The sequence below is a fragment of the Sebastes fasciatus genome, chromosome 8, assembly GCF_043250625.1.
Source record: "Sebastes fasciatus isolate fSebFas1 chromosome 8, fSebFas1.pri, whole genome shotgun sequence".
NCBI lineage: Eukaryota > Metazoa > Chordata > Actinopteri > Perciformes > Sebastidae > Sebastes > Sebastes fasciatus.
The window spans coordinates 5182434-5194685 of NC_133802.1; the positions used below are offsets into that span (position 1 = coordinate 5182434).

The window sequence follows — 12252 nt, forward strand, 5'->3', positions numbered from 1 at the left end:
AGCATGCAAAAGAACATATGGATCACATCAGTGGGCTATGACATTCATTGGTCACAGTGGTGCACAGGTAAAGCATTAAGAGGCTTCATAAGGCAACAGATTACATAAACAGCTCTGCATTTGGGATATCAAAAATGGCAGGTTTGGGATTTGTAACACTACATTTTAACAAGAAACACATTATAAAAACTAGAAAAAACAATAACCGAAATACATAAGTGGACTTCATTCCAGCGACAACACATGTACGCAAAAACATGACTATACTAGGATTACAGGATGACACCATGATATAAATAATTTTTTTCTCAATAAGAGTCCAAAAACTGGAGCTGTCACTATAAAAATGTGTATGTTCACATCCTTTTTAAGTGCTCTTCTTATATTCTGTACATACACTGCCCAATCAGTTTACCTTTATTTTGAAAATTCACCTGCAACCTCTCTTTTTTTTGTCTTTCTCTCTCTCTGTGTGTGTGTGTGTGTGTGTGTGTGTGTGTGTGTGTGTGTGTGTGTGTGTGTTTGGCGTATCAACCATCACCTCCGTGCTTCCTCCAGTCAGATGTCAGTGGTCTCCAACTTGTTGAAAATGTCCACCTCCCCGTTGCTGCATGTATTCTGCTGCCCGTTGGCTTTTTTCTGCTCCTGGGACAGGAATTGGCTGTTTTCATGTTGTTGATAAGGCGCAGTCTCATCCAAGCTGATGGTGGCGCGGCTGGTTTCGGTAATGGAGGAGTTGTTGTGGTAGTTGAAGTGGTTGTTGGTGGTGGGTGTCTCTCCCCAGCCGGTTTTACCCCAGGCAGACTTCCACTGAGCCCACTTCCTCCTCAGTGCCGACTGGGCCTGGACGTCAACAAAAGTTTAGTTTAGTCTAGTTCGAGGCTACGTGCAGCATCTTGTATGTGACACAACAGTTTACATTATCTGGGTCATAACGAGTCCCAGCAGTTTAAAGTGTCTTTGAAACATGAAATATGATAGTTTTAATGTACCTCAGCATTGCAGAAGCAGAATATAATAGCCACCAGGAGTCCCTGCAAAGCAATAGGACATTGATTAAATATTTATACAGGCACAGATGTCAGTGAAATTATCCTGTAAATAATAAATGTAAATGAATCATCATGTTTTATTTGAAAAACATGGACCAAATGAGGTATACTTTCTTTCTCTCTAGTTGCTGTGAATTTGAGACTGGCAATCACTAGAAACCTGTTTTTCTAATATTAATATTAATATACAGAGCAGCTGAAGGTCCAGCTTCCAAAAGCAAGAGGCCCAATAGCACTTGTTTATTCAAATACAGCAGCACAGAACGGCTCTACAGAACGGCGCCGCAGTGTGGAGGAAATTGTTAAAAGTTGTTGATGTTGTTGCTTAAAGGAACAGTGTGTAACATTACGGGGGATGTATTAGCAGAAATGGAATATAAAATTGATAACTATATTTTCATTTGTGTATAATCACCTGACGCTAAGAATCGTGTTTTCGTTAGCTTAGAATGAGCCCTTCATATTTACATAGGGAGCGGGTCCTCTTGTCAGTACCCGATCTGTCCCGGCTGCTCGATACGATATCGCATGTGCGGGTGCGCCTACCCAGTATACCTTGCGGGATGACCCGCCCTACTCTGCCTCTGATTGGGTACTTGCTCCTAAACATGAACGCAACAGGAAAATAAAAGCCTCTTGTCTAGGAGACGGTCTCTTGAAACAGCGGGTTCTGTGAGCGTGATTGGCCGGGTCGCTAGCCAGTCTGTATAGAGCTCCAGCCAGCTCATAGCAGATTCTGTCAGTGTGCCTGGCCAGGTGGCTGGCTTTTATGGAGCTTCTCAACTCCAAAAACGTCAATCAATTTTTCGTAAAACTGCCAATATTCGAAATCTACACAGTTGATTTCTTGACTCAAAAATTCTCAGCAGTGAATTTAATGATGAAAAAACATATCGTGTTCGGACCGGGTAGCCTGCTTTTGGCGCTGCTGTGGTTAAGCCGCTCTCCTCAGCCACGGCAGCTCCGGAGCCTACCGGTAGCGTTTAGGTTTAGAAGCCAGTAGCCAATCAGAGGCAAAGTAGGGGCGGGTATTCCCGCAAGGTATAGTGGGTAGGCGTGCCCGCACATGCGCAGAACGGATTGGGCAGTTGCTACAATGGCACCTGACGCCTCTTCAGAGAGTCCACCATGTTTTTAGTTACCTGAAGGCCGCCGTAGTTCTCTGACACCCTTGTGAAACTGCGGTAACGTGAGACGTAGAGTGCAAAACCGTGGTACCGCCAGCCGCCGTCTGACTTCGGTTGCTCCTAAAGTAGTGTTATTATGGTAAGGATGACCTCTGAGTGAGGCGAACAGTGTTACCACGGTTTCGCACTCGACGGCTCACGTTACCGCAGCCTTGAAAAGGGAGGAGTGAGCGGAGGGGTATTCAGTTGGTTGCAATCTGCAACCATGCTGCCAAATCCTACACACTGTCCCTTTAATGAAAATGAAATGGTATTTACTATGGAGTTGAATGGTATTTAATAGCATGGAAAGCCTTCATGCCAAACACCAAATTAAAATGTATTCATAAGGCTATTAGTGTAAAATTGGTTATAGTTAACTTAAATCCAAATTCTGTGGCGAGTAGCAGTATCATCCTTTTGTTCAAATCTAAATGTGCAGTTCATTGTTGACCATACCTGGAAGTGGCTGACGATATTTACAAAGAAATCATAGATGGCCCGGCTGATGCGTCCCTCCGGCCTCCAGGGGAAAAGGATGAACTGGACTCCCAGCAGAGGAATGAGGATGAGGGTGGCTCTCACTGCCTTCATGTAGGCTGTGGACTCAGCGCAGTGGGTCTCCTTCAACTTGGTGATTAGAACCCGGACGATGTTCAGGAGAAAGAATAAGTTCACCTAGATAGATTGATAGATGATGAAATGAAAGAGGAAGAGAAGGGAGAGACAGAAATCTGTTGTGATATTGCAGTATCTGACTTTACTAAACTTGAAGGGAAGGGCCATCTATGCATATTACTGTATCTAAAGAGTGGCAATGACTGGCCTGATGGTGACACCTTTAAATAACATGCTCATGGAAGTTAGTCTCTTACAACCTCCTTTCCTGTTAGTATGCATGGAGAAAACACAATATAATTTTGATGAGTTTTTGTTGTTTAAATGCTTTTACATCTCAGTGTCAGATTAAAGCTGCAGTAGGCAGAATATTTTTGGCATCATTTGGCAAAAAGTCCATATTAACCTTCCAGCATATAGTAATTCATGTTTTCTGAGAGATAACTAGACTTCTGCATCTCCTCACGGCTCTGACGGGAGACTTTGGCCAATCACAGGTAATTTCAGAGAGAGAGAGCGTTCTTATTGGCTGTTCATTCAACGGAGGCAGCTGTCAATCACTCGCGAACTCCGATCAAACGGTCAAACTAGGCAGCGCTGATCAAATATGAATTAAGATTCTGTTACTGTAATGCACTATTTCTTGCGTAAAATGTTTTCAGAAACAGAAAGTCAGTAAATTAGAAACTGACTGATTACTGCCAGTAGCGTATCTGAATTGACTGTATTTGCATCTGTACCACATTGTATCTACATGATAAGATTCAGGTGGAAGTACCATTACGCCCTTTGTTGTCACTAAGTATTTGAAAAGCAGTTTTGTTTTACATCTGCTCCTTGAACTTTATGTTTCATGGTAACCTGTCTGCCTAAGAGCTGCACTCTCTCTGTGTTGTGCATGATTTATCTGCAGGTGCGCCGGAGTCACCAGCTGCACTGCATCACCATAATCAAGATCTCCTCAAAAACCCTGCTCAGCCATCTCCACCCTGCCAGTGTGTTGTTGTTACCACAGTTAGTGCAGTGTTTTGAAGATAAATTTCGAGCAAGCAAGATACAATCTGTTCATAGTAATCGTATATCAAGTGGGAATACCTTATATGTGTATATATAAAATTATACTTTTATTAATTACTCACAACTAGTGCAGCTTGAATGGGCCCATGAATGATATAGAGCAGATATGTGTGAGAGCTGATCCAACACCTGAAACAAACACAGAGAGACAAAAAAAAAACTGAAATTCCAGACTCCATTCCAGTGAGATTTTCATGCAAAGTGACCTAAATCACTGAAAGCCTGAATCGTTCATCATTAATGCTAGACTCAGCAAACAAAGGGCTTCACGCAAATACCACTTGATGAGGACAATCGATATCTTACAAATCCTCTCAGCCTGAAACAGAGTAGAAGGTCAGAGGAAGGAGACAGAGGGAGAAACCCCCAAGCCTGTAGTTATGTCACAGTAGACTGCATACTGCAACATTCCTGGCCTTGATCTGGACTTGGGCTTCACAGAAGAACAGCAAACACACTACGTCTTACTTGTCGTTATAGAAAAACCCGCGGGCCACAGCATACGTGACGGCAGGAACGATGGGAAAACCTTTGGACAGAGAGGGAAACACAGACAGAAATATCAGACTGGCATCCTGGATCTCTACACAGGCTTCTGCAGCTGCATCACAATATCAAAACATAATATGAAAAGTAATACAGCGCCTCAATATATTGATAGACTAGATTAGTTATAATAATAATATATTTTATTGAAAGAAATTTTGTTCATTATTTTTAAACTAACTTTAAAGAAATGATTCGACATTTTGGGAAATATTCATATTCACTTTCTTGCCGAATAATTAACTTGTCACATGTCATTTATTTAATCCATACAAAAACCCAAGTTTAAAAACAATAATTTGAGATATGATGTTTTCAGTGCTAAGTGAAGCTAATTGGCTGCTGGCTGTAGCTTCGTATTGGTCGCACATAATGACAGTGGTATCGATCTTCAGATCTAACACAAGAAGCGAATAAGAATATTTCCCCGAATGTTAAACTGTTCCTTTAAGTACCTTTAAGTACCTTTAAGTAACTTTAAGCAACTTACTTACCCAAGTGGCTATATACATTTTCTGTTAAGGGTATAATGAGCAGGAATTAAAAAAAAAAAAAATGTATACATATGATTCAAAAATAATCTCTCTCAATCATCACTTACGTCTTACTAGAAGTGTGTGGTGGTGTCTGTATCTACAGAGTACCTGCCCTCTGCCTGTATTTTCTCTTTTCTTATTATTTATCTGTGTTCGGGACGTTTCTAGGTTTCAGCAATAACGTTTTATTTCTCTGATTCACTGCTGTGTCCTCACTAACGCCGCTGCCTCTCTTCATTCACTCTACAGCTCGCTCAACCATCGCTGCTCTCTCTCTCTCTCCCTCACTCACTCGCTGAGCCGAGGAGGAGCGGCCAACTATGAATGTCGTGTGTTACAAACAGCAACGACAACTGTTACATATTATACCTTTAAAGGTCCAGTGTGTAGGATTTGGCGGTATCTAGCGGTGAGGTTGCAGATTACAACCAACTGAAACTTCTCCCGTGTGCTAAGCGTGTAGGAGAACTTCAGTGACCGACACGAAAACGTGAAAAAAGCTAAAAACGCGAATGGCACTATCTAGAGCCAGTGTTTGGTTTGTCCATTCTGTGGAAAGGACCCGCTCCCTATGTAGATATAAACGGCTCATTTTAATGTTACGAAAACACAACGATTCTTATTTTCAGGTGATTATACACTACAGAAAACATACTTTTATATAATATATATATATATATATATATATATACTAGAAAAACAAAGTTCGGAAACTTGTGTTTGGTGGATTATTTCTCTGTTGTTACAATGCTAATGGTCATTGTATTTTACATCGTTGGAAAGCCTGTTTATTTACCTTCGCAATGATGTCCAACTTGTAAGGATCATGCATTTGTGGGATGAGCAGCACAGCTGGTTATGTGGGTAGCGCCCAAGAAAAATTTGCCAAAATGCTCTGCCAATGGTAAACAGTGTATTCTCAGAAGGCTACCAGGAAGCCTGCAATGACTGCCCTTCACCGTCAGGCCTGTTCGACAACACAGACAATGCAACCTGAACATGTGGGGGAATGTCATGTTCAGCGATGAGTCCAGGTTTTGTCTGTGAAAGTTGGATGGCAGGGTCAAAGTATGGAGACGACGCGGAGAACGCTATGCTGATTGTTGAACCGATGGAGTAACAGCTTTTGGTGGGGGCAGTGTCATGGATAGGGGGGGCATCTCCCTCACTGGCAAAACAAGGCTTGTCATCATTGAAGGCCATCTCAATGCAGTGAGATGTCGGGATAAGATTCTGCAGCCAGTGGCGATCCCATATCTCCACAATCTGGCACCTAACTTCATCCTCGCTCGCCCCCACAGAGCCAGGGTTATCACAGACTACCTCCTCAATGTGGGAGTAGAGAGAATGGAACGGCCTGCCAAGAGTCCACACCTCAACCCAATTCAACACTTGTAGGATCAGCTTAGGCGTGCTGTACATGTTAGAGTGACCAACACAACCTCATTGGCTGACCTGCAACGAATCCTGGTTGAGGAATGGAATGCCATCCCACAGCAACGTGTGACCAGGTTGGTGACCAACATGAGGAGGAGGTGCCAGGCTGTTTTGGCTGCATATGGATCTTCCACCGCTGCTGAGGCTCCTGACGGTGTATTAAATGAATAAAGTGTAAAATGGCCAATATGTCTTGTTTGTTCCTTGTTACTGATAGAGAGTTCAATCATCCAATCCACCAAACAACTCAAAACAAGAGTCAATACCAACAGGAGAATACACTGTTTACCATTGACGGAGCATTTTGGCAAATTTTTCTTGGGCACTCCCCACATAATCAGCTGTGCTGCTCATCCCACAAATGCATGATCCCTACAAGTTGGACATCATTGCGAAGGTAAATAAACAGGCTTTCCAACGATGTAAAATACAATGCCAATTAGCATTGTAACAACAGAGAAATAATCCACCAAACACAAGTTTCAAAACTTTGTTTTTCCAGTTTATAAAAAAAATGAAATATAATTATATTCCATTTCTGCCAATAGATCCCCTTACATGCTACACACCAGACCCTTATAGAAAGCTCAAGTCAGAAAGCTTTCAGTACCAGCAGCAACAGCAGTGAGTTCAAAGTGAAGCTGGCATGAAGGACATGTGTCATGCTCATTACAGGCACACTATACAGTAAAGATATAAAAAGATGTGAGCCTTAGAGAGACTGAAGAACCAAAGAACCCATTACTAATACATGAGAGCTGGATGCCTGCATGAGAGCTGAGATGAAAAGCCCACTTATCTAAGCACAGGTACATTCTGGCTTCAAGGATACATTTATGTATTGAATTATGGTGGAAATGTGATGTTCTCAGTGCAACAAAAGAATTCAAGACTAAAATATAGTCACAGATTGCAGACGCTCTCATAAATTCAGGTGCACTTATGAGTGAATGAATGTTTGGGCACTTGCATTTGGAAGACTTAACAGTACTGTTAACCTTGAATGTCAACGTCTGTTGAGGATAATGCAGTAACTCTTCACTTGGAGTATTGCTCATGAGGTATTATGAAGTAGCATTATTAGCATTGAGAGTGAATGACAGCCATAATCACCCACAAAATGCAATTGTAATGTATTGTATTAATTTAACTCCTTCATATTTGCCCTGAATCTGCTGGTATCATATCCTTGTTGCACTATGATACTTAAATGCTGTCAATAAGAAGATACAAGGTCGATATTATTCATCATTACAATAAATTATTAGTTCTGTGTTATTATAAAAAAATATAGATATCCCTACATGCATTTTTAGCTACGGCCACTAGGGGGTTCAGTGAGCTCCCTGAACCAACTGAACCACTGCGCCTGTGATGAGGACTTCCTTTTCTGCACGCTGCTAATTTTGTACAGTCCTATTAGCAACTTCAGATGCGAGACTGGAGTTGGAGTGAGAGACGACGTATACGACTGCATTGTTTCACAAGTAGCCAGTTTGCAAGTTCATTTTAAACCAATAAAAAGCAAAATCATTGTCAGATGATAGCCGGTGGGTTCCCAGATTACATTTCTACATGTGAATGCAGAATCTGTTTCTAGAGATTAAGACCCTCCTGACTCACCCCATCCCAGGACGTAGTACCAGAAGAGCTGCTGTTCCCCAACAAAGACAGCCACTATGATGAGCGTGTGGAGGTAGATGCCTTCACACAGCATCCAGAAGTAGGTGGAAGTAGACGTATACTGATTAAGCACAGCCACGACCTTACAGCTCAACTGACGGACAGGAATCCATACAGTAAATAATTACAAACAGAGAACCAGTCACAGTTTGAGTAATGCACATAGATGTGGACTATAATGCCAGATGAGCACACCATTAAGTTAAGTGTGGGACTTTTTTTTAACATGGGGAAATTAGGAAATTCATTAGTGCAATGGGATGAAATATTGATGAAAGATAAATCCAGTAGCTCACAGGGTTGCTGGCGTTTCGGGTTTGGTCATTAGCTACATTGAGCGAGAGCCACATTATAGTAACAATGGAGTTCAAGATGAAGGAGAGAAACATGTTCTTGTGGAGGGAGATTCTCTGGCAGCTAAGACTCCTGGAAGAGAGAAACAGACAGACAGAGAGAGGGAAGGAAAGGTATAGTTAATGTTTCTATAAAATTGTAAACAAACAGTTTTGGACGATTTTCTAGCAAAAATAAAAAATACCCACAACTTAAAGCTGAGGGAGGCAGTTTATTTTGGCATTATTAGGCAAAAATTCCATAATAACCTTTCAGCATATTGTAATTCAAGTGGTAGAAGTGGAAATACGAGGAAGGGCGCCGGGCTTTCAAGCTAATTTTCATAATGGCCAACTTCCGTGTCCGTCACCTGATGCCATTGGGCCCAAAAATACTTTTTCCTATAGACTTATATTGGGAAAGAGACGTCTGTAACTCAGCACCTTTACCTCATTTTTTTTAGGCAAATCGACTTCCCAGTATGAACACTTGAATAGCCCTTATTTAAATTATTATGTCCTAAAAGTTAAATGCACTTATAGCTGAATCCCAACCTATTTTCCTTCCTCTGTCCATATGAATGAGACCCAAACCGAGGCTTGAGCGAGGGCTGGGATGCCGAGTTAAAGGAAACGCTACTGCGCCAGCTCTACAGACCCAATGGATGCGGAAAATCGCCGGATGTTCCGGGTACTTTATCTTTTGGCAGTCAAGCTATTTTGGCTTCATGCACCACTGAGCAACTCTCATAGGAATGAACGGGAAAACAGAGCCATGAGGAGGTGCAGAAGTCTAGTTCTCTCTCAGAACACTTGAATTACAATATGCTGAAAGGTTATTATGGAATTTTTTTCCCCCAATGACGCCAAAAATATATTGCCTACCCCAGCTTGAAACTATTTACTTTTTCTCCACATAAACTGATACACAGCGCAGGATTACACCGACCATATTGTCGTGATTATGTTATAAACATCAACATTGTTTCCTTATTTGTACAAGCAGCTTATACCGGTTTCTAAGCCGTCATACACAAACTGACACTGAAATAGGAAAGAAAAAGTAGGAGAGGTATATGAAGACTGTCGAGGTGTTGAGTCAGATCGGACATTAGAAGAGAAGTCCTGACTCACTTGAAGTAGGAGAAGATGATCAGACAGATGATCAGGGAGACAATAGACAGGCCGTGACCCACCACGGCCAGTGAGTAGAGACTGAGGGCAAACTGCAGGGACAAAGAAGTGGTATATTCATGATAAATAGGAATAAATTCACTTAATAAGAATGGATATATTTTAAGTTCAAGACGTAAATCAGCGTAGTAAAGCAGTTACAGTGTTTGCATAGTTTACATCTATACAGTTTGTTATCAAAAGACAAATGCTCTTTGAAGCATGGACCACAGCAAAGGAAACATCTGTAGAGCATATGAGCCTTTTGGGGAAATTCAGAAAAGAAAATGTTTCCTGAATGGCCATCAATTTAGATGCACTGGGGAACATAATCCTACTGTTGGCCAAATGTCATGGCAAATAAATGAGATTCATGGAAGACAATCTTTACAAGGACCATTGCTAGAGAAATATCTGGGAGCTTCGCCATCCTCCAAGTGGAACAAATCCTAAATGACCTGCGGGTTTAAGTCAGTATAGACGGTACTTGTAGACATGAGGTGAATTCAAATGATTAATCCCACATCAAAAACTAGAGGAAGAAGCTTACATTTTAAACCTGAACTCCACAGAGACATAACTCTGCATGTTAGATGTTGAGTTTGAATTCCAAGGATGTAAAGATGATCAGTAATCTCACTATCTGCTTCAGAGATTCCCTGATGCTAACAGTAATTTTGCATCTCCAAATTTGATCATATATAACCAATCTTATACAAGAAAAAACAGGCAATGGCACACAAAACAATTAGACGATAGAACATAAAATATTTAAAGGGTACATATCATGCTCATTTTCAGGTGCAAAATTTTTTTTGGGTTTCTACAAGAACATGTTTACATGCTTTAAATGGGACTTATTTCACTTTTCCTTATTTTCTCTTATATATGAAATGTTACAATGTTGGATGTTCATAATAAACGTGGCCAAAGTGTCAAATAATGAGGTAAACGTATGTAAAAGTATTTCCTGTGTGCAAAAACATCAGGCTTCAGACAGGCTTTTGACAGTTGTGAATTGCTCTCTTTCCAACGTTTTTTTTTTACTTTGGCTACAGGCTAACGTAAGTTTGTGCCGGATTTCTTTATATGGTCATCTGCTCCAGGTAAAGAAAACAAAAAACGCTATATTGTTCTCATACCGGCGGTGCTGCAGCACCTCTTTTCACCTCTGTTTGAGCTCCTTCTCAAAAAGCCCAGTCTGCTCTGATTGGTCTGCTGGCCTTCTGTTGTGATTGGTCAACCGGACCAAACTCTTCGGACTCCGCTCTAACTAACTTTGTTTAGGTGCATGCCAAGCTAGACGCTAGGCAGGTATTATGCAGATGTGGTACTTGTGTTACTTGGTGACATCACCATGTTATGAAAGAAAGGTCAGGACTTGAAGCGAGGCGTTTCAGGCAGTTCAGGAGCAGCGTTTCTGTGGAGAGTAACTCACTTTGCCGTGGACTTTGGGCTTTGTAACTTTGCAGACCTTTTACAAGCACAAAAAAACTATATAAACACACTAAAGGAAAGGGAAAAAGCACAAAAGCATAATAGGTCCCCTTTAAGTAGCAGCAGTATTTTTGAATATTGCACTCTGATTAGCCCGATGTGGTGAGGATGGTATTTCTTTCACCTCACTTATCAAGGCGTGTGAATTAAAGTAACATGCTAACCTTTGATCCTACAGAGATTTTGACAGTTTGGAGAATGTCAAACTAGTTTACAGTCTCCGGTGTTCAGTTCACTCACACACAAGTGAGTGAGTCAGGACTGCAGTTAGCCCTCAGTGCATGTTGTTATGCTCAGCTGTCCAAGCACGAATAACTCCTGACTATCACATATCAACGTCTGTCATAATCCCTGCCGGTGTTGTTTCCTGTAGTCGGTTTGGATTACATTTCCACACCGTGCCAAGGAAAAGGTGCACTTTGCATTTCATCCGTTCACCTACAGACCTTTTCATTGCCATTCTGTTGCTAGGGCAACAGCTTTGGTCCAAGTTTACTTCCTGTCAGCTGTACTGCATTAACAGTGAGTTTTTTGCCTCTTCCTGCACTGTATATTATTTATTTTTGTTATGTTTGTGTAGTCTTAATTTGTGCAAAATAACTAAACATAAACATTTAGCAAATTATACTGCACTTAAACTTAAAACTTACGATTAAAACATGTCAATATCACCACTGTTGAATTTTTTAATTTAATCATGCACTCAAACGCTGCTCCTCCACCCCTGAAGAACACTGTTACACTCGGCTCAGAAAAAGCAATACAAGCTGCTCGGTCAACCACTCGAGGGGGGCAGGGGGGGTGCAAAATTCTGAATGTGTTTGTATACTTTTATTGACTTTTGTACTATTGTACTCTTTTAATGTCTAATTTTTCGTACTATTTTATTATTCTACCTACCTGCCCAGAGACTAAAACCCAGTACATTACATCTCTCCTTGTTTTATGTAAGGGTAATGTTCTTCGTGCATTGTCCTGTCTGTTTTGTGTCTGTTTTTGTGTATTGGTATGTTTTTAATTGTAATGTTATCTGTCCCTGTTTGTACTTGTATTTTTTCTTTGTGATGTTATCTGTCGCCGTTTGTACTTGCTGCCCATCTTGACCAGGACTCTTGCAGAAGAGATATTGTATATT

The 12252-nt window shown here is 41.1% G+C and overlaps 1 protein-coding gene across 1 annotated transcript in view; it reads right to left on the minus strand.

The window, feature by feature from the left end:
* Positions 1 to 479: 479 nt before the first annotated feature.
* calcrl2 (calcitonin receptor-like 2) overlaps positions 480 to 12252 on the minus strand; it is a 37312-nt gene continuing 25539 nt past the window's right edge. Inside the window, exons 6-13 of the mRNA XM_074642882.1 lie at positions 9582 to 9673; positions 8412 to 8541; positions 8056 to 8209; positions 4382 to 4442; positions 3976 to 4042; positions 2678 to 2896; positions 993 to 1034; positions 480 to 843 (exon numbers count right to left, since the gene is read on the minus strand). Coding sequence (XP_074498983.1) covers positions 559 to 843; positions 993 to 1034; positions 2678 to 2896; positions 3976 to 4042; positions 4382 to 4442; positions 8056 to 8209; positions 8412 to 8541; positions 9582 to 9673 — 1050 coding nt within the window. The 3' untranslated portion in view covers positions 480 to 558. The remainder of the gene's footprint in view (positions 844 to 992; positions 1035 to 2677; positions 2897 to 3975; positions 4043 to 4381; positions 4443 to 8055; positions 8210 to 8411; positions 8542 to 9581; positions 9674 to 12252) is intronic.